The sequence below is a fragment of the Pogonomyrmex barbatus genome, unplaced genomic scaffold, assembly GCF_055798465.1.
Source record: "Pogonomyrmex barbatus isolate J1 unplaced genomic scaffold, ASM5579846v1 scaffold14, whole genome shotgun sequence".
NCBI lineage: Eukaryota > Metazoa > Arthropoda > Insecta > Hymenoptera > Formicidae > Pogonomyrmex > Pogonomyrmex barbatus.
In genome coordinates, this window is record NW_028297110.1 from 5,979,892 (window position 1) to 6,003,169 (window position 23,278).

Consider the following 23,278-nt stretch of genomic DNA (forward strand, 5'->3'; position numbering starts at 1 on the left):
TCCGTATTCAAAGTTCTTCGTCTCGCGACTTGCTTCGGGGGTGGAGGGGGAGGGGGAGAGGGAGGGGCCTGTCTCTCCGCCACCGTTTTCAAGATAAACGGCTCATATATCCCAGATGTAATTCCGGACGGGGCGGAGAAGACGCGCGCGTGCGGAACAGTTTGGCGGAAAAACTTGGCACGTTCAAGGACGAATGTTCGTTCCGCGTGACAACTAGTCGCGCTCCTCTCGTGCGACATTTTCCGTCGCTTTGTTCTTCGTCGCGGCGCGGCCTTCCGGCCCGCGGTTTTTATACCCGCGAAACCCCCTCTCGATCGCGTCCCGTGAAAGCCGAGAGCTCGTCAAGAGGTGCAATTTGATGTATGGCTTGTTGGGCCAGGTAAGTTTGCTCCTCGCAAAGATGTCGTTGACCCACCACTATTACGCTAGATAGGATTAACCCTTCTGGTTCGCCTCTACCGCCGTCACCATTGCAGTCACCGTCGCCACGGGGCCGCGCGTATACACGTATACATATATATATATATATATATATATATATATATATATATATGTGTATCTATCTACGTATGTACTTGTATATAACGTGTATACTATGCCGGCGTTACTGGAAGCGTGCACGGTACGCTCGTTAGCGGCCTTCGAGTCCATCCAGAGTCGAAACCCTGAAATTTCCATATTCGTCGTCGCGCACGACGGAGCTCGGCGGCCAGGATTTTTAGCGCTTCATCTGTTTGTCTCTCGACTCAACCGCCGAACAGTTTCGTCTCGCCGCACACGCCCGGCGAACGCAATCGAGTTATCCGATGTGACGCGCAAATCATTGAAATTACTCTCCGGAAGAACCGGCCACTCGCGCTATCGTTGACTAGACGAGCAATTAATTCGAAATTTTATTTATCTGTTTGTCTATTTATTCTATTCAGCGATCAAAAGCTAGGGTTCTTTTTTTCCTCAACTCTCATATTCTTCTCGGTGTATCGAACCCTTAAAATCTTATTAGTCTGAAGGGGTGTACCCTTACATTATATTGGTCAATAGCAAGTTATGTTGCCATGTCAATTTAGTTTCGGGCTAACTACCACGTAATTTCATCATGCTCGCGACGTCATCAGCGTCTCGAAATTACGTTCCGCAAGGCTGCATCCTTGTATACCATTGTGCAGCACCGTGGCCGTGATTGTCGATGCTCCCCCTAATGTTTGTTCCCCCCGTGTCGGGTATCAAATAACTTCGTTATATTCGCGATATCGACACCCCGATACGTCACGCCACCGGAATTACAGTCCGACGATTCGCGCGAGAGCCGTTTACCAGCCACCTGTAATTAGCGGGACTGCTGGCCGGCTGACTTTTTGATTTAACGCTAACGTCGTCCGTCGTGCGATATCGTGGAAAAAAAATTACAGTTTCGTCCGTTTTATCGCGGCGCTGATAAAGTCGGCGGCGTGCGCCGATAACCGGGCCGTGCTTCTTGGCGCTTTACCCTCGTCGACGGAACCACGAAATTAGGATCTCGAGGGCCGCGTCCATGTCTATTATCAACGGCAAACCGGTAACTAAGCACGATGGTTAATGCTCCGTCCGTTTGTGTGGGGTGCGGTGTCGGCGGCGAGTATCGAGTAATTTCATTACCGCCGCGCGACGTCGACACTTCTCCCGGACGCGTCCCGCGCGCGGATTAACGGGCCCTGCGGCGTGAAGGGACCGCCGTGATTCCCCGTCATCCGCTGTCGGCGTTGACTAGCGATGCGGCCAGTCACAGTGGCGCGATAGATAGACCGCGACAATGATATCGGGCCAATGGCGGGCGTCTATCTCCCGTCGCATCTAGTCTCGTCGTTAGTCTCTCGGCGATCGCTCGCGCGCGCGCGCATCCTTAATCTGATCCGCGTGCCCCACAATCAGGAGGAGGGCAGCGGCTGCGGGGGAGGAAACAAATGACTCGGGTCCTCGGCGTTTCACGCGCCGTTCTCTCGCACATACGCCGATCTGGGTCGTCCGCTTTGGGCGCCCGGATCGTCGTTTCATTCCCGTTTACGAACACGAACTGGCGTGTAAACGGAAGCCCGGGATCGGCAATGACACACATCGGCTCGCATGCCGAGCCGCAATGGCGCGTCCGGGACGTATTGGACGGAGGACAAGAAGATCAGGGAACAGAGGGGATGTATCTGGGCCGACGACGCGAGGGTGAGGATGGATGGCACGCGAATAGACGCGGTTCTGATTACTTCGGAGGGTCCCGACGAATTTACGCGTAATATACGCGTAACGTTAAGGCTCAAGGGCTTCGTACTTCCGAAATAAAAGCGAGAAGAAGAAAAAGAGAGCCTTGCCGCCCGGAGAGAGATACGTGTCAGTGAATAATTATTTCTTCCTTCGTTTGTTTTCTTTTTTTTTTTTCTCTGCACGTCCAGGACCACGAGGCGTATCGCGCGATGTTACGGATCGTTGGATACTGCCTCAAATTATCCGGCGCGCGGAATGAGAGAAATGTAGGAAAATATAATGTGAATCAATTTGATTTCCGTGAAATTACAATTAAAAACGTAATTAAATTTGCAGATATTATAATAGAAGTGATAATTAAAAACAGGCTGGCAATTATTATTATTACGATAATTTGTATCGTGGATGTTTTATCGCGTTGCAACGCGATACCTCTAATTAATTGCATCTCGCGGCCGCCGCGCGCGTTTACAACGTTTAAGAATATTCCCAGTTGAGATCAATATTTGGCAGAGATCAATAATGGGGTCTCGAGGTAAAAAAAAATGGTGACGCGCGCTCGCGCGCCGGGTCCCGACTACTATAAATCCGTCACAGGATAGTTCCCAGTTGTACCTGACGCTCGCAAACACAACATTGCTTTCCATGCTCTCGCATATATCTGCTTTTCTGCCTTCTCCCGCATGGCCTCTCGGAAGCTAAAAATGCTCTATTGATCGAGTGAAAGCATTTTTCCGGCGGTACCCGCCAGTCTTTGATTTTTGATATTAGGAATTCTCATTACGTATCCCTCGTATTTTACTTGGCGGCGCCCTCTTCTTCCTTCCCCCGCCCCCTCGCCCACGTACACACATACGCACACGTACAGGAATATCTCGGCCTTCCTCTACGATTACATCCCTGCCGCTCTCATTCGGTTTACTACACCTTCAGGTGCAACCTGACGCCGTACATGCTAGATGGAATTCGATATAAGCGTCGCTTGAACACGGAATCATTTAACATGAGGAGGAGGTAACTGAAACATTTCCAGCTCTTATTTCTCAAAGGCCTGATCCTTTTACTTCTTACTACGGGGGAGGAAAAAAGGATGAGACTCGCACTGCAGTCGTACTGCGTGAGACGCGATATTTTCGAGCTGTCTATAACGTATCGCCTTTGATGATACATCGCTGTATAATGCACTCCATAGGGCGAGGCAATCTTGATTCTCGCAGACAAGATTCAGCATGTATCTATATATGTATATAGATATATCATCACGTACGTATATATGTATATATATATCTCTCACTCCTCTCGCACGCGTATTTGACTTCATACCGCATAACTTAAAGTTCTAAAGAAAAACGTTTCGTATAACTCGGCGCACTTGTATCGAATTCGCCTGAATGTAGACCGCATTACGTCACCATAGAAAGAGTTTAACCGGAGTTTAAGAGGTATCATGGAAAAGCAGAAGGAAGGGGAGCGAAAGGGTTAACTTTTCAGACTCCCCCCCCCCCTCCTTCTCCATCCGCGGGCCACTAAAGTCGGATACAAGGAGCCTATCACTCGAATGAGAGCCGCGGGTCGATATTTTCCATCCGTTTCCCAGGACCAGAGGAATACTTAAGTTTAAGTGCGGATGTGCTTTTACTCACTCGGCGATAGGAACGCTTAGACTTAATAGAATACGGATACTTTCAGTCAAGTCATTCGATACCGCGCCGCAAGATATCGGAGGGTGTTTTCCTTCGGAAGTATTGATGGCTTGTGACAATCAAGGCGAGAACAATATCGTAAATAAATGAAATCTAACGGGCGAGCAATTACATATACAAAATTAATATATACAATAATATAATGATATGCACAATAATATAATGATATGCACATATTTAAGAATAATAGATTAAATAAAATATATATATTTATCGTTAAAATAAATTAAAAAATTATTCAAAGTTGACGTTCGCTAGACGTTCGTTATCGTCTTTAGTTAACATTACTTAGTTCGCAGAGATGTTTTATATTCAAAGTGAAGTATCTAACACTCCGATACAAATTCGTAAGATATTTCCTATCTTATGTTAAAGTCCGTCTTGCGACGGTGCGTAGAGTGCGACTTCCGCTTGTAGAAAGCTCTCTTGCTTTCTCCTCTCCTCTCCCCCCACCCTCTCATTCTCTCTCTCTCTCTCTCTCTCTCTCTCTCTTTCTCTCGGCTCTTTCGTTCGGGCTGGTTCGTGCCGGGGTACCCCCTATCTCGGCTTCGTGCTGCTCGAACATCGGGCACTCTCGGGCGCGCGTGCGAACGACCGAGAGAGAGAAGAAAGCAAGCGAGCGAGAGGGGATTACTACGTGATGCCGCCGCCGGTCGCGCGCGCGAGGGTGGGAGACGGCGCCCCGTGCTCTAAAGCCCGTAGGCCGCGCCACCGCCACTACTCCGCACACGCGATCACCGTGGGGCACGGACACACACTGCGCTCTCTCTCTCTCTCTCTCTCTCTCTCTCGCTCTCTCCCTCTCTCTCCTCCTTTCTTTCTCTCTCTTCGTCTCCCGAATACCTCCTCGCCGTCGCTGCCACCCGCTATTTCCACGCGACGCGTGCTCGCCGCACGATCGGGACGCGTGTTCCCCGTGAGTGTCGCCGTGACTCGCCGCGAGAGGGTTGATGAGTGCGCGGCGGTGCCCCAGTGCCTCTAGTCGGTGAGAAAAGTCGGTTTGGTGATAGGAAACGGCGAGAAAAAAAAGAAACGAAAGAGAGAAAGGGATAATACATTGCGGACGACGACGACGATCTTACTCGACGTGTCTTCCGCCAACGTGATTATTCGAAAGTGTGGATTTTCAATGTGAACCACGCGCTCGCGCGCGAGGGTGGATTGTGTGCGACAAGGGAAATCAGAGTACAGTGCCACACGCCGTAAGCACGGTTTGACATCCCTTCGATCGACCGCGCGGCGATCCTCACGCGTGCGGTGCGAGGCCACGCGCATTCACGCGACTCGCCGATTTCCGACCTTCCTCTCCTCTCTTTCTCAGAATTGAACGACTGCAGTCGGAGGCGGCGGCAAGAAATCGGTCCGCATCATCATGGATTGGACGCGGGGGATCGGTCTGACCAGCTTGTTATTGTTCTGTCTTGGATGGATCGAGGGTAAGTGGCAGTGTTATTCCGTGTGTGTGTGTGTGTGTGTGTGTATGTGTGTGTGTGCCACGCTAGTTTTTGCGTCACTCGGACTCGGCGCGACGGTCCGTGCGGCCTCGTGCGCTGACGCATGAATCGGGGCCTTTATCAAACGACGGGTTCTGCCGCCGCCGCCGCCGCCGCCACTGCCGCCGCGCTGCTCGATCGATTCGATTAATCGCCGACGATCCGCGTCGGGAATGCGCGGCGTTTCGGACATCCGCCGGGGCCTGCCCGTCGCGCGACGCTGTTTTGCTTTTGTTCGCAGCGCGACGTCGATAGCCTATTTGCAGCCGCTATTATGAACGGGTGCAACGGGTGCTGACGATAACGCGCGCGTTGAGCCGCTTATCTGAAGGTAGCCATCGCAAATTGCTCTACACGCGGGCGGGGGAAGGAGAGGGGTCAACACTTATCATCCCAGTCGTTGCCCGATACAACTGTCTCCCACGATAAATTCTTCGACGGCGATGTTCCCCCCTTCGATGCGTTAGCGCGTTTCGCTCGTTATCCTTAAACTTGGATGTTTCCCCATTCAACTTTGGTAATTTTTAACTATGAACTAGAGAACTATCACGTCTATATTCTCACCTAAATTCTCACCGACCCCTCAGTTCCGGCACCAGAGTTTTTCGGAGCCTACGCTATTTTCCCGCTCCTCTGTTCTTGAAATTGGGAAAGTTATGAAATAGGAGAGATATACTTTGGAGAGACCGGGGCTCTGCGTTCGAGGATATTACTGATTCTTGCCGCACTAGCCGTTTGAAAGTAGTCATACATTTATTCTGTCGCGACGAGAATGACATTCTATTGGTAATAACTAAAGTGCTGACTTTCTGAATTTTTAAGCAGCCTCTGAGAATGACTTATGCATTCGAAGTCTGCAAAGTGTAACTTTTGAATACTTAAGTATTGAAAATGGTTTAAGAAGTGATAAAGTACTCTTGGATCCGCGAGAACATCTAAAGGTACTATCATACTGATCTGATCTTTGTTTAAAAAACAAATCATGGGACCCGCGATATAAGACGGAAGACAAGTCGAAGGAAGCGAGGGAAGTTTCATTCGGATGTCTTCGTTTATTGAATTCGAAAACGATCGTCCTCGACGTTCGTAGCTCGCATTCCTGCTCGCTGCAGGCAAACCGAAAAAGTTGTCGAAATCCCTTAAAATTTCGTAAAAATACTGAAATACCGAGGTCGGTCGCAAATTCACGGCATTCTGTCTCTCGTCCTAATGCGTGTATGCGCGCGCGCATACGCATAAAACACGTAAGCTTTATGAGAGATAACGCGTGGCTGCGAATCAGAACGGTATTTGGTTTACGGATGTAAAACGCGTGAAAAAATAGATGACAACGACGGATAAAAAGTATGTTGTCGTTTTTTCCACCCTTTCCCGTTCTCCACCGCTCCGACTCCAGTCCCTTGGTACTTGTAGCCTCCGGCTGGTTTTTCCAACGGTCTCCAATTCGCGAAACGATTGCGGCATACGAGATATGCATTTCCGAGAACTCGCACCCATCCATACTCTCAATCTTCCCTCTCCTGTATCCTCCCTGCTACATGCGCTCCCACACCACTCATTCCGAAACTCATTTCGCGATATGGGATAAACAACGGTATTGTCGGAAAACACGAATGAAGCTCGAACGAACGTAACTGCGACCTCCACCGCCGCAATGCCGTACGATCCAATTACCACCGTGATGCGTCACGATTGCGTATCAAAGTTGCTTAATTTAATGAGGTTTCATACTGTCGTTGATTAAATATCGATATGATGCAATACCTGCATCGGACGTCACTTGGTGTCCCTCCGATCTCTCTTGATTCGAGAGAAGATGAGTGCACGAACGTATATAAAGCGACATTTTTTTTAATTGTGTGTCGAATAAATTTCGCTGGATTATCATCCAGGAGAAATCTTTTTTCTTGAGTAATCGCTTCCTACGAGATGACGCAAGCGACAGAATATCGGTGATTAAAATGCCCGGTGTCGATAGTGAAGTAACGACACTCGAATGATCTTACGGTTGGCTTGACTTGTTCATCGCCCTCGGACTATATAATAAGGGCGAAACGATACAACCGGGGGTTACGCGATCCTCGCGCGAGATATCGGCGGGTAAAAAAAAATTTGTCGCGGAGATCGATAAGAACGTGGGGGGTCCGGAGGGCACCGGGGTTGCTCTCCGTGGGGGTTGCACTCCGCGCGCAGGAGTGTCGCAGCAGGTACGTACATTTATCGTGCATGAACTTCAATTTCGTGATGGAAGTGGATTAATACAATTTAATGGCGTCCCGGGAGAATTATATGCGCGTCGACATCTCATGCCTCGATCTTCCGACAAATACGCAGACATTGCGTACATGTGCGCGTCCATGAGCAGTGTGTGTATGCGCGCGCGCGCGGTCTCGAGATGTATATCGGGCCGAGGGAGGAGGGGGCACTAGTACTCGGCGTGCTTAATGATAATGGAAATAATAATAATTTAATTTAACACTTCGCGAGAGAAGGAGGTCGCGCTCTTGCATTGAACTGCCGACCCTCTCCTCTCCCCCCTTGCCCTGCCACCCTTCCCCTCCTCCAAAATTCCACCCTCGGCAGGATGCAGTATGCAAATATCAAAGAGTCGCGTTTCCCGTCTCTTCGTTTCTCTGACGTCGCTCCAACCTTAATCTTAATCTTTCTTATTATTTATCTTGACTGTTTCCAGTCTTCTACGACTCCATAGCTCTCTGTAGTCCCTTATCTCGTACACTATCCCGTAATTTTTGTTGCGATTCTTGGGAGACCTATTTCGGAACTAATTAATCTGTATTCGTTCACGTATCTTTTCGCTTGTCTTATTAAACGGAGTACGCTTCATAACTCTCTCTCTCTCTATCTCCTTCCTTCTTTCTCTTTATTGACAATATTTGTCGCATACATTTAGGCAGTTAGAAATGGGTGTGTTCGATCTTTATCTTTACGCAATAATGACGTGGTAATCGTTTCTCTAATATTGTCCAATGTTGACCGAGACAATTATTCATATTACTCTTAAGGAATCGAAATGATCTGATATTAATAAATTGAATTCTTCCCTCTCTCTCTCTCTCTCTCTCTCTCTCTCTCTCTCTAATTCTATTTCTATTTTCCTCCTATTCTCTCTTATATAATGATAATAATGCGAAAGACCGCGCGTGTCATTACCTAATGTACCTTCTTATAAGCTGCTTTCACATGTTGCTTTTGCGTTCTAATTTTATGGTTTTACATTTCTCTAGCGCTTTTAGGAACTTGGAAACGCCTAGAGAGCACCTGGTAAATATCTCCCCTTCTCTTTTTTTCGCTCCCACATTCCTCTCCTTCTCTCTTTCCTTCCTTTTCTCGCGCTTTCCTTTTCACGGACTAGCGACTCACGTAGGGTGAATATAAAAAATGCGTATGTACGGTCGCGAAAAGAAAAAAGAGGAAAACGACCGTGCGTTTATGAGAAATGCAAACGATGTCGCAGGATCCGAGGAACGACTGTCACGGTCGCGTACATTTCTGCTTCCTATTTCCATACGCTCGTATGCGGCGCGGAAAATATGAAGTCGCATCGCGGCCACGCGAGAAGAGGAGGAGGGCGCGTGTAAGGGACGCGTAATACTACGTGTTTAACCGCCGCCTCGGACCTCGGAATCGAGATCACTGTGCCGCCAATTTTTCACCGCCGTATTTCTCCAACGATCAGATACGGCCGTATATATTGCCCGCGACACGAGATCTCGTGAATAAATCCGTATCCGCCGAGGACTCGTCCATCGCGCGATAAATCGCCGACGGCACGATCGCATGGTATTTCTATATTAATAATCATTAATAATCAATTGACGCGTTATTTTCTTTCGGCTCAAACCAAAACTGAATTCAATGCCGCTTAATTTGCCCTTAAAATTCCCTTTTCAATAAAATATATCTTTTATGTTTGTCTCTAGAAAAGATATCGAGCAAACGTCAATACGTTTCAATGATGTTATAAAATCCAATCAGCATTCGCGGCATTCATTCCAATTTCTCTATAGATATTTCTGAATCACTCAGATATAGAATCCACTTATTAATTAACCCGCTAACCCGTGAATGCCGTTTCGGTGCTGGTTAAGTAAACACAGACGGCGTTGTCGGTACGTTTCGGTATGTTCTGTTTACGCGACTGTTCAATCAGCAAGCCGCTGAAAGCCGCGACCGCGATGGCGCATAAATCGGGGGGAGGAGGGGAGGGGTATTGCGCGAGGGGAGATTCCTGACGAGAGGGGGCAAAAAAGCGAACGCCGGGGGGGGGGAGTAATAGCGCGGCGTCTGTTTGTTACCGTTGGTGCTATCGACAAAATTACGATACCCAACGGGCGTTACGGCAAACTCCCCGCGCAATAGTTTCGAGACGTAACGCGCTATTCCACTTAACCCCCGCGAGCGTACGTCGCCCCGGCAGGGCGAGAAGTCGCGCAGATATCGCGACTCGTGGTGCGAGAGACACGGCTTGTATCCGCCGAAGCGGAAATTGCGCGTGCCGTCGACGAGAATGCGAGATCCACCTCAAAATCGCGAAACGACATTTAATCTCGCTCGCCGGAAGACGCTGCACCGCCGTATCTGTCTGCCGATTTTTACGACCATCCGCGAGAGTCTCACGATTCACGAAACATTGCGTTTTGTCCGTTATCTCCGTTACATCTCGCCCGCGAGATATTTTCTTGTCGTTTGCGAAAGTGGAAGCTCTTCGTTCGGAGTTTGAGAATTGCATAAAAAGATACGAGGGTACGTTTTAATACCCTTCACGCGTCATTTGGGCGTAATCGCTCTGTTATCGCATGTAAGTCGCGTACATTGCTAAATAGCCGGACAGATGATAATCTCCAGTAATACTGGAGGAACCGAGTCCCCGGTCATCGCGCAACCCTCCCCTCTCCCTCCCCCCCTCCCCCCTCCCCCTGATCGTCGGTCGCTTGCGTTTCGCCCGTCGTTTAATTGCCGGCCGTAAAAGGTAGTTGGAATAGTCGAAGTGCCGCAATCAAGTTAACGAGGCAACTTTTACGTCCATGGAGAGGTATATTATTCCGCGAACTACATTATATTATATTATTCCGTCCGCGTATTCGGCCGCACGAGCGTTATTTTCGCTCGTGCCTCATGCGACGCGCTCGTTCATAACCCCCGACGCGCTACCAAGTATCTCCAGACGCGACTATCTGGATCGTCTTTTCGCATATAAGGCGACCCAAGTTTACCCCGCACGTTCTCCCTCATCCGCGCGGATTCCTCGGCCAACTTTGGGACCGACTTCTCTTCCCCGCAGAAAAATTCGGATTCGACGCCATCTGCGCGCTCGCAACTTTTTGATACTCGACGTTAAATATTTTTGTAAGTCTCGAATCAAAGTTTCACTTAAACTTGAATCCCCCCGAAATTAAAAGCGAAGGGCAGATCGTTACGCTTGCTTTCCGTGTCGCCTGAGAAAAATAGAAGTTGCTTGATGTGAATTAATCGAGAAGTTTGTTCCCAAGATATCACAAGTGCTTTCGTGACACTGTGCATCTCTAGATGTCCCGATATCACGCCCGTGGCGCGAAAAACTCCTAGTCGTCGTTTACCAACGACGACGCGACGCGGATATTATTTTACAAGCACAGTTACGTTCAATTAAGCGATTAAAACGCCGACGCCCTGCGTCGCGTAATGCGTTTTAACAATCTATAAAAGTTAACTTTACTGTGGGGGTCTCTCTTCGCGCCGCGATGCCATACTGGTTACGAGACGCACGCGATAGAAGAACGATGAATATACCTGTCGTTCCTCTTATCGTCGGCATTATTGCCGTTTCTCGGAATTTCTCGCTACGGTTCAACTTCTAACGGCAAAAGCACGATGAGAGGGAAGAACGAATATTCGCCTCGATCGCCGGCACCATTGGCATTCTTTCCCCGTCCGAAATTAGGGGCACAAAGGCTGGATCACGCGGCGCATAAATGTCCGACATTCGCGCGAGATGGTTCGAGATCAGGCCGCACATCTGTTCGCCGCGCGCCGCGGGGGGTGAGATGCCTCGTAAGTGCATAATTGATGTATACGAGATCGACTGGCGTGCGGCGATACCCGGTGATTCATGAAAAGCGATTCTCGCGCGGCGCCCGCGGGCGTCAGGCGGGCTATCGATAGCTTCCGCATCAAAGACCCGGTGCGAATCCAGTAGAGAGCCGTTATCGTGAAGGCAATGTATCGTCAAACGCCAAAGACAGACGGTAGTCGAAAGTATCGGAATATCTCGTAGACATCTCTCGTGACTGATAAAGAGAATGGAGGGGGATGCGAACGGATCGGAAGAACGCGGGTAGTATATCATATCGAGTATAAATTTCACGTCTCTCGTGTCTCTCCGAGTGGGACGACCTTCCGGAGAGGAATGCGTGTATGCGACGAATTCGAGACACAGGGACCCGCTATCGTCTCTCCCCCGAAGCGAGATTACAACGGAGCGGAGTATATCGCGCGCGGTCCTGCGTCTCTCTCTCTCTCTCTCTCTCTCTCTCTCTCTCTCTCTCTCTCTCTCTCTCTCTCACAAGTGCGCGTGATAATTTCGCAGATATAACGACTCGCTATTTCGCGTGCGGCCGACATTAACGCGAGTTCGCGCGACTGACGCTCAACCTCTGATGAACAATTATCTTATACGAAGCTCAGATCGCGCGCCAGCGTGCGAGCGAGCAAGTGAGCGAGCTAGACGGGCGACGGGAGAGAAAGAGACGCCGGTCGCTCATGAACCGGGAAATGGGTCGCTGTAACGGTCATGGTAAAGTCCTCGTGAAAGTTGCACGGTTGTTTATAGTTGCGCTACACGCACTAAGCCGAGGCGGGCGACGATGCCACGACGCCGCGCTCCGCTCCGCTCCGCTCGTTCACGCGTGTGAAACGCCCGGCGGTCGCCGCGATGCGCACAACACGGATTTATCCCTCCGCCAGCCTTGTCCGCGTCCTTCACCCTCCCGCGTTTCCGCCCTCCCACGATAGTCCCGGGATATAAACGTAAAAGTGGTAAACGTCGCGGTAAAACATCGGGGTATACGTTCGCTCTCGCGCGTATATATATATATATATATATATATATATATACGTATGTATGAGCGCGCGCGCGCGCATTAAATCGCGGTGCACGACCGCCGCTTGATTAAGGGAAATGTTCGAACGACGGCCATTACCAAGTTACGCCCCCGTCCGAAAAGAGGAATATTACCGAGAGCGGCGATATCCCGCGCGGATCGGTTATGATAACGATACGATATACCGCGTCGCTGTTAGGACGGCGAGACGCGCTCGCGGCCGTTATGCGAGCGTTTACGAGCGATGCGATGGCGGCAGCCGGTCATTGTGAAGTATAGGTGTATAGGATATCGAGAGGGAGAGAGATGTATATAATATTAGTGGCGCACAATAAGAAGCGACGGAGATAAAAGTTCTGGGGCGAAATTTAATTTTTTAGCTTTTTTCGAAATAATTGCAATCGGAAAAACCAATTTTGCTGAAATATCTAAAAATTTTACTAGATACAAATTTAAAAATAATTTTTGGGGACTGTTATGTACGATATTTCAGCATGATAATAATTCCACAAAAAATGTTTTATATTTTGGTAACCAATTTGAACGTCCTATATATTTATTTTCAGATTTATATGTCAAATTTTTAGATATTTTGACCAAAAAAAAACTGTCCTATCCATGTATTTATTTTTAAAATAATTTATACATCGTACACATATTTGCATATTATGGTACATATTAGTATTATCGTCCCAATATTAACAAAATTATCCATGATGTTATAATCAAAGGGGAATTACGTCGTAATTTTCACAGTCAAATTTAGCGATACAAATACGACGTTATTTTTGCAACAGCGATTTCGAATAGCATTAGAGTTTGTAAACGCCAAGTTTCGCCCATGCTGACGAGAGAATTAGGGAGAAATATCGAGATGAAAGGAATTGTTCCGCGAGTTGTGTAGCCAATTGTATCTGCAGGATTGTATCAGCGGGGGCAATTAGTGCATTGTATTAATTTACGACGGATACAGCGTTGCTTTAATTAAAACAATTCCAGACAGTTCGTTTACGGCCATGACACGCTCAAACTCGAAAATTAGCGAGAATGAGTTGGTATCTTCACGACACTCGCATTCGATTCTCGTAATTGTCCGCATCTTGCCTTCCGTGAATTGCTCAAGGTGGCCGGCAACTATTTTCAGGTCGCCTCCGTCATTCGGGCCAATAAAGTGAACGCGACAATTGACGAGTTCTCCGGAAGAACGGCTCGAGTTTGTCCAGAACATATATATATATATATATATGTGTGTGTGTGTGTGTCTAGAAAGTTATAGTTTTTCTTAAGTTCGAGGGGTGACTTCTCGAAAATAAAACTTGGAACGATCGAGACACGCCGAGAGGGAAAAGTGTGATCTACATATAGCCGAGCTATTTTTCTCAAACAATTTCCGCATTATAGCGAAGAACAATATAAATAAATAAACGTACGTTATTCTCTCCGCAGTCATGTCTTACACCGTGTTGAATCGACAATCGCCGGCATTTGCATGGTCCCGCGAGTCCGCGCGGCAACCGACGAGCGCGCCGGCGATAATAACGCCGCTTCGTTAAAGACGCGGAACCTTGTCACGATGATTTAGTTTTACGCGCGGCGACGTTTTATAACACCGACGGAAAAATATTTCCAGTATTTAAATCCGCCGTTTCGCGGCTTATACATATGCATCGTTTTACGAAATTGCAAAGGCAGCAACGGCGCCGACGTTGCTCGGGGACGGGCGGACTGGCGGGCGGGCGCTAGAAATTTCGAATTTAAACGAGCCTATTTGGATTCCGACAGCCTCGCCATCCATTTTTGCCGAGAATGTCCGGCGCGGCTGGTATCCGACAATCGGCAACCGGTAATCAAAATAATCGCCGGCGGAGCACGTTCGACCCGCGGCGGAATAATTCCGGAAACATTTCTCTGCGTCGTATGCGTTTACATGTGACGTAATCGCCGACCGCGACATTTCTCGGCAGAAATCACGCGAAACTTTCGTTTAATGTGAAATAAAATCAGTGATTTACATTACGCGTATAATTTTATCGCGGATGTTTCGTCGCGAAATTATTTCAACGACCACTTTTCCACGCACGGAAGATGATTCGCAAGGTATTTGGGAATTATCGCGGCTATTTTGCGGCGGATCTTTGAACGGACGCAATTATGCGTGACGTAAAACGTAAATAGTAGAAATACCTGCAGACAAATATAATCGATGGAATGTAGATTTATACGCGGTCCGCAAGAGCGTCTGTGTTTACGAGGAAAACTGTTTCCCCGTTTTCAGCGAACTTGATAATTACTAATGGCGGCTAATGGCTGGTTTGTCGAGCGAAAGTTTTCCCGACAATCGTAAAATTACGAGCTCGTCTCGTACGTGCGCGCGTACTCACCGTGTGAGGAGCCGCTAAATTAATCGAAGGGCCGGCCGATCGAATGAGAGCCGTTCAATTAGGACGTAGTTGCTGTTGTAGCTTAATGAAAGATGCAGTTTACTCGGGCATAATCGCGCGAAATTGGGTTACCGATCGGCGGAAACCGTCGAATAGATTAAACCACCGGCACTGTTCGCACCATCGTGCGCTGCGTTTCAACGCTCGGCCAAGGTGATTCAGGTCCGCGGCTGCAATATTGAACTAACAATAAGTCTTTCGGTCTAAACGAAGCTTGATTATCCAATCGAGCTGTTATTGACTCTCCTTCTTTGGGAAGGAAGCATAGACGAAAGCGAAGCTCTTCCGCTCCGGTGCTTGCACATTTCGCGTCGTATCGCGGGCTCTATTATAATAATGAACGTTGTGAAAATTTTAAACGGCATATTTTACGACGCGCACGCGTACCAGGGGAATAATAACGTCCCCGCGGTTGTTAATAACGGCGACGAGGGAGCGACACGCATTTTTATCACCTGGCACCGCGGCTGATGTACTCGACTGCAAGGGAATGGACTCTGTCGGCAAATTAAGAATATGCGTCACCCGGCACGATATCGCGTAAATTAAACTGACCTTAAATCGGCCGTTGCAGATTAAATGTCTTATTTACATCGGTTCCGAGAGAGGTCGATTTCCGGCCCGATCGCCGGCCCAATCGCCGACCAGCCGGTTTTACGTTGTATATACCGGTACAAGCGCGACGAAATTAAGTGGCGGCGTGCGCGGAATTCCGATCGCTTCATCGGGATTCGACGCAAATATGCTATTAAAACAAATGGGATCGACCCGCGCGTCGCGCCGGCGGCCGCCGCGCCAGCGACGGAAGAATACGCTTAATTACGAACCTTAGAATTCAATTATGGGCCACGTAGCCGCCTGTAAATTTCCGGCCGGTTACCGGCACCTACCGTGTACCTCCGGTGCCGCGATAATGCGGATACAATCGTAATCGTATAATTACAACTTGCGCGGCGTAAATTTCGTCGCGGCGCGCGCTTGGAAAATTCGCCGGCGGAACAATACGGCGACATTCGTTGCGGAACATTGCCGGTTAATAGACTGCTTTTCGCACTTGTAAACGCTAAAGATCCGCGCCTGAATCAATTGCGAGACGTAGTCGTTTCACTGTTTTACAAATATTATAAAATTAGGTACAAAAGTTCTATATTTGTTAAACGCAGCGGTATTGGCTTTTTTCAACAATATATGTTATTGTTATTTCACAGAAAAAACAATTTTATCTAAAAATATCTGAAAATCATTTTATTGAACCAGCAAAATAATTATGTACGATGACAAATTGGTTGTTAAAATATAAAAAATTTTTTTGCAGTGTCATTGTGTCATATAATAATTTTGATGGCCCAACAAAATTATTTTGTTAAAATGTTAAGATAAAAAATTTTTAATTAATTTAAAATTTATTTTGTTACAATAATTTTACAATTATTTAGTCAAATTTTTAGATTTACTTCAATAAAACTTTTAATTGCAAAATTGAAAATCTCAGAGTTGTATGTTATCAAGAGTGAAAGATATTTATTTTATCGCGGAAAAATACGATTAATTAGAAGCAGCGGGACATAATTACGAATCACATAAATGTCGTGTAAATTCATGTATTATGGCAACCAATGTAGCGTCGACACAATCGTAGTCGCATAATCATGTCTAATGACGGAAATTCCACACCGACCCGACAGCGTCGACCCGAGGTATGTAGAAAATTTGCGGAAACAATACGATAATATGTATAATTCGTCACGGAACGCATTGCCAACAATAATGCTTAGAGCTAGAACAACCGATATGATGTTATCTGTCGGTCGTTTCTAACCAGTTTACAACGGTTTTGAATTTATCGCCAGGAAAATTCGAATTATTTCTTTCCGGAACCAATTATACCAATTATAGCTGTCAACGATAGCGGATCTATTTAAACACGCTTTTCGTTTTCTCTTAATTCCCGAAAAATCCTGACTCAGAGGATATGTCTTATTTAGATAATAATCCTATCGCGAATAATCCTCTAGGTCTGAGTGAAAATTTACGCCGGAAAAAGGTGGACGATGCGTCAGCAGCAGCGGCAGCGGCAGCACCAGCAGCAGCAACAAAAAAAGAGCGTCCGTCTTTACCCACGTCATGCGTCACGCATGCCTCATTATACTTCTAGATAGACTTTTTTTTCATCATTGAGGACTCCGTTGAACCCCCTCGTTTGTCGACCGCAACCACTTTCAAGGACAATATCATAAGCGCGGGTGTTTGCGCGCCACCGGGGCCCTCGTGTTACCCGTAAATTGACTCGTTTTCAATTAACGACGATTTTAAGCGATTAAAGCGTGCCACGCCACGCCTCCTGCCCGATGAGTGCCATCTGCGTGCATTTTGGGCGCACGCGGGGAGTCGGAAAAGTTGAGTGCAGCGCGTGAGCGGGCGCATCGACACCATCGGCGTCATCCCCACGGGAATTCGGGGGATCGCGTTTGAACCGTGTCGCTTTCGACAAACGAAAAGTCATGGGGAGGTGAGAATTTGAATTACTATTCGAAGGCAAATCTACGAGGATCGATTCGAGGTTTCGTTATTTTACGAATAACGTCCCTAAGGCACGATTATTTTGAGCGCTTCGCGAAAAGGTGATAACGATGTGTATTATATAGAATGATATACAGGATGTCTCAGGTTTTAATGGTTAAATTTTGTTAGTATATTCTGTGAGTGTAAATAAGAAAAAAATGTTTTGTAAATATAGGTTATTTACAGCTTTATTCAAATGTTGTGACAAAAATATGAAAGAAACTTTTTTATTACTGCGATACAATGTAGACATTGACAATATTTATTTAGTTTGTTTATCTAAATTGTTTATCTAAATTATCTGAAATTATCTAAACTAGCATGCTATTTTTATTTTCCCAGAATTAATTCTCTATTTCAAAATATAATAAATTTGCGTAATGAATTAATATGAAAAATTAATGATGCCTTTAATAAAATGAAACAAAATAAAAATAAAATTCGTAGAATAATAAATTAAATTTTTTACTGCTGTCAATCTTGCATTGTCAAAATAACGGTGGCCACTTTGAAATGGAGTTAATTCTGAAAGATCTAAGAATATCGTGCTATTTTTGATAACCTCAAATAGCGAACGTAACTTAGATTAAATTAAACAGTTAAATATAAATTTTGTTAATCTATTTCTATAATGTATCTCAGTATCAGTAATCAAAAATTAACATTTCTTTTATATTTCGTATTTGTGTCATCGTATTTGTGTCAACTTTTGAATAAAGCTTAAATGATCTGTATTTATATAACACTCTGTATAAAGCGATAAATGATCCATACTTTTGCCAAATTTTGAGATATCCTTCGTCGGGACGTGTCCATCGGCGTCGAGAGGTAAAAATTTCTTGCCGACGCCCATGGATGACTTCTCGCGTGGGTGCGCACGTATTAGCTTTGTCTGTCCTTCCGCTTTTTTTCTCTCACGCACGAAGCGGGCACGAGCGTCGGCAGGGGCGGATATAAAAACGCACATCGTCAAATATCCGAAACGTTTGTCGACAGAGTAATATACCACTTTCGGAACTGACAGAATGCGTAATTACACGACGAGTAAATATTCTCCTTCGATATTTTTTTAACACTATCCATTACAATGTTAAAGATAGTTCTGCCAATTTCTCGGCGAAATGTGAAAAAATTAAAGAAAGATATAAAGAAGAAGCGCGCGTAACTCTTTCGGCATCGATACCTTCTGTTATTTATTTCGAGGTCTCGTCGTTCTCTCCGAGATTTTTCCTCGAAAGCTTCTCGAGAGATTACCCAACCCTTTCGACGAATTCGGCCCGCGGATGTTTTCCATCCTCCGCCATCAGTGACTTCCACCCCTACGTTTCAGTCGGGCGCGCATCGGTGAACGTATGTCGTGACATGGTGGTCTGCGCTTTCTCCGCTATCGCCACGCGGATCCCCGCCAGCGAAGCCCTGCATGCTCGCCGCGTGTACAAGAGAGCCCACGAATTACTTCCGTGTTTATAAAATAAACGAGAGGAGCGTGGCGGATAGAATGAGGCTGCCTTCTCGGCTCTTGCCCTCTTGCGCCGGACTGCTTTTATGCGAGGGAACACACTGGGATATGCAATCAGGAAGGGAAAGGGTAAGGAGGAGGGGGGGGGGGGGGAGAGAGAGAGAGAGAGAGAGAGAGAGAGAGAGAGAGAGAGTCGTGGTGCATTTCTAAATGTTTTCCTCGCGGACGCTGCGCCGGCTGTGTTTTCCGTAACAATGGCCCGGATCCGCGCAAGTGTTATTGACGGAGCTGCCGTCTCGCCACGGTCGACAGAAGGCAGCCCCGACGTGTGATTATCGTGAATTGGGCTGTGCCGCGCGATATGATAATAATAGAGGAAACAAACAGTCGGAAGCGTTCGTCGCCATCTGATTTTCGTTAATCGACGATACGTATTAGCGAAGCGTAAATGAAAAAAAAAAAAAAAAAAAAAAACTGAAAGAAAACATCACCAATTTCTCGAAAGCTGGATCTTAGATTAAATTTAAATTAAAGTTAAATTTCTATATGAAATGAATTCAAGTAATTATATTCACCAACCATGTGCCAGTATTTTTAGTAGATTTACAATGTAACGGTTCTACAATAATTCAATAATGAAATATTTTTGATATCGATTAAAAATTCCCTTTATTATCCTCCTGAGAAGCAAAAACACGTAAATGTGTCATATAAACATGTAAAAAAAAAAAAAAAAAACACTAAAAATAGACACGTGTCTTTCTATGTGTGTCAAGTTGCTAGCTATGTTTTAAAAAGTTTCAGGAAACTAAAATTCCGCGGACACCTCGACGTCAATAGGATTAAAAGTTGAAAGAAATATACATAATTTATTAGAATTGTGTCTGGAAAAATGTTAGCTGATGCGCTTTTAACACGATATAATTCCGTCATGCCGTTTGTCACTATTTGCAGACGAATTTTGGATGTTGATGCCGATTTTGATCATGAAGAATTCATTTGAATCTCTTCCGAGCATTCGAATCTGTTATTCCACAATTGCGTTCGTTATAACTTATTAATGTTAAAATGCAATTCACTCTGCAAATAACTAAAAATAAATCAGAGCTTTGACCTCTGCCTTTATCCGGCGTGATACCCGCACGCTGAAAACAGAATAAATTGTGTACAATCAAAGAGTTTTACGTGCCGTTCGGATATAAAGTTTCTCTTGCAAAATCTCGCTTCTTAGCCTAATCGCGATTATAGGATCGCGAGAATAACATTTTTTCGATTCGAGTCGAATAAAAAACGCATTTACGGCGGTCCGCCGTAAAAGCAGCGTCGTTATCGATGACGCGAGATTTATTTGCATCCGTTGCCGAACAACGTATCTGACCGTACTTCCTCAATTTATAACTACAGCTATCGAATAGCACAAAGTTCGATAACGCTCCGATATTAATGGAAACGCTCGCTTCGCGCGGCGCTTTGACGCGGCGCGATTTGCGATGAGATGGGACAATTATTACTCGACGTGGTAATTATTAACGACGACAGCTCGTTTTTTGCAGGCGAGCTCTGAAATCGCGGCGAGACCGTGTTCGAAGCCGGGGCCTTTGAAGCATAAAACGACGATCGCCCGTACGCACGCGCGCTTTTCTCGTAAAAGTAATTCTTTTTTTTTTTCGCCAACGAGATAGCGCTTTTATTCGGCGTGTTATAAAATACAGTTAAAATAATCGACACGGCGCACGTTGCAATATTTCCTATAGATCCGCGGCGCGGACGAGCCCTCGCGCGATGACACGTGTATGCGCTCGCATGCGCATGCACACACACACACACGCGCGCGCGCGCGCGCACGCGGCGTGCGGGCGTAAATACGGCGCGAAACGTCGGTTAAATTTGCACAGGCTAAATAACCAAATCGCGCGCCGGGCATTACATTAATTATATTATTAGCGGCGAATCATCCGGGACGGAATCGCAGACGGGTAATTTTGCGTGCGCGCGTCCGATTACACGCGCGCTCGTGCGCATGCGCGCGCGCGTATTGTGTGACAACGCGTGGCGACGCTTGTTGTTGCAAAATATTTGCGAAGGAGGGAGCGTAGCAGTCGATCGATGCTGTCGCATTTATTGACACGCTATCGTCGATAACTGCGCTTTTGTAAGCTTCCCTCCTCCCCCGTTTTCCTGTCCCTCTCTCCCGCCCCTCGTGGCTGAGCGACAAAGGAAGAAAATTGGCGACAACGAATGCATTGTTTCCTCCGAAAGGGCCGCGGTAAATTTGCACCGATTGATTCGCATTTAATTTATATTTCCTCATTCAACGCCGCTTAATCGTCCCGGCTATGCGCCCCGGAATACTGTTTACCGATTAATAACGGTGAATCGCAATCGCGCGTTCGCGCGTATCGCGTGCCGCGCAAAAATAAAGGGCCGCGAAGGGAAGAGCCGTTGAAATGTATCGAGTTATTTCTTTCAGCGTCAGAGCGTCAGCGAGGTGTGTTTCATTGTATTCGCGAATTGGTAATAGAATTTTTCCGGATCGACTGAAGAGAGCGCGAAATTCATCGATAATTCCACGAGACGAGAATTCCCCGGCAAATCGGCGGAAATGCCCGCAATTCTGGGGGCCCCGTTAGGATGTAAATTATATCCCGAGCGATCATCCGTCGAGTTAACTGAATTTTCCTTCTCTCTCTCTCTCTCTCTCTCTCTCTCTCTCTCTCTCTCTCTCTCTCTCTCCACATTATAGGCAGATGGTAAATTACGACGGAGAAAGGGAGGGTGTGACAAGTCTAGCAAAGGACAGGGGGAATCGTTAAGCGGAGTTAGTCAACCCCCGGACTCGGGCTAAATTGCGACAGCCTCATTATCCGCATGCCGAAATTGACAGTGTGGACTTGCGACATTCTGTTTCTGGAAACAATAGTCGCCGCCAGTGATTCGTCGAGATAAGAATTTAACGAGGAACGTTTTAATGTCTTATCACGTTCATTTTAAGCCGCGCGGATCCATCGTTAGATTGTAATCCTTTGCAAGAGTAACGACGGATGTACCGTAACAGGAAAACAAATGGCGAATCAGTCATGTTTTTTATTAGGAGCGTTTATCATTCTGTATTCCGGCATCGCAAACATATCGGGTATTGCAAATGAGAGCTCGAAATTATGGGCGAAACGCGCGGTATCGACTACCTATCATCGCGGTAATGCGCAAATATTAATTATTAAATTATTAATATGCAGGCACTAATTAGTAAATTACCAGTGTGTAAATATCAATTACCAAAGGCGTCACTTGTCTTCCCTGTGTTACATAATCCGTATCATTAATACAACAATCAGCCTCCCTTTGCTCCTCCGACAAGATGCCTCTTATAGCGCGCGCTCTTGACATTTTGACACTTTAAAAACCGCATCGATTGACGCAATTGTCTTCTACGTCGTAAAATTCGAAATGTAGCATACGCGAGATAACACCCGGATATCTCCCTCCCCTTTGACACGGATATCGCCGTCGAAAAGTGCATCGAGACACGCGCGTTCTTCCGCCATCGCGCGGGATCCGGCGAGATCGTCGCCGGACGCGTGGCGTTCGCTCGCATTAATAGCCGGATTATGGCCGCGGCCTATTATTATTCATAACGTATTATGACAATTCCATTGTGCTTACACCGCGGCGTTTTACAACGAGCGGATCGTCCGCGTATTGCCGTGCGGGTATTATTATGTAAAACATCGCGATGCGGCTTAACATGCGACGAACGCGCTGTATCAACATCAGGGAAGCTTTAAGTGCTTCTCGCGAGCCCTTAAAAGCTCTCTCATCCGTTTCTCTCTCTCTCTCTCTCTCTCTCTCTCTCTCTCTCTCTCTCTTCTTCTCTCTCTTTGTCTCTCGACCGCCCGCGTCCGTCTCTGCTCCCGCGCGTTGCACCCAACATATCGTACGCTTCTATAAAAACGTCGTTTTCGGACTTTTTCGATGACCCCGTTATATAAATGGGGAATGGGAGAATGGCCGTGTTGCGAGCTCGCCGCTTTCTCGGATACGCGAAATAGGATCGCGTATCGGAAGCAATCAATTTGAACGAGGCTGGGTCGCGAGTTTCTACGTGCCCTCTAAATAATTTGCGAGCGCGTCGATACGCCGGGCCGGTCGGCCGGTTGTACAACCGTCGAATCCGTTAATAAAATTCCCGGCAAAGTCGCCGCGGGTGTCCGATAAATTCCTAAGTCTCGCCCGACGGCGGCAATCGCCCTCCCCGAAGCGACGCACTAGTCGATCCGCGATCGATGTA

The 23,278-nt window shown here is 46.8% G+C and overlaps 1 protein-coding gene across 3 annotated transcripts in view; it reads left to right on the forward strand.

The window, feature by feature from the left end:
* Positions 1 to 23,278, forward strand: part of LOC105428206 (uncharacterized) — a 158,604-nt gene that overhangs the window by 58,440 nt on the left and 76,886 nt on the right. Inside the window, exons 1-2 of one of the 3 annotated variants that reach the window (XM_089073126.1) lie at positions 4,592 to 5,137; positions 5,257 to 5,371. The exons of 1 other annotated variant lie outside the window; for it this stretch is intronic. In XM_089073126.1, the coding sequence (XP_088929252.1) occupies positions 5,308 to 5,371 (64 nt within the window). In that variant the 5' untranslated portion in view covers positions 4,592 to 5,137; positions 5,257 to 5,307. Of the gene's footprint in view, positions 1 to 4,591; positions 5,372 to 23,278 lie in introns of those variants that run through there. One more of the 3 variants, XM_089073124.1, reaches the window with a different exon arrangement.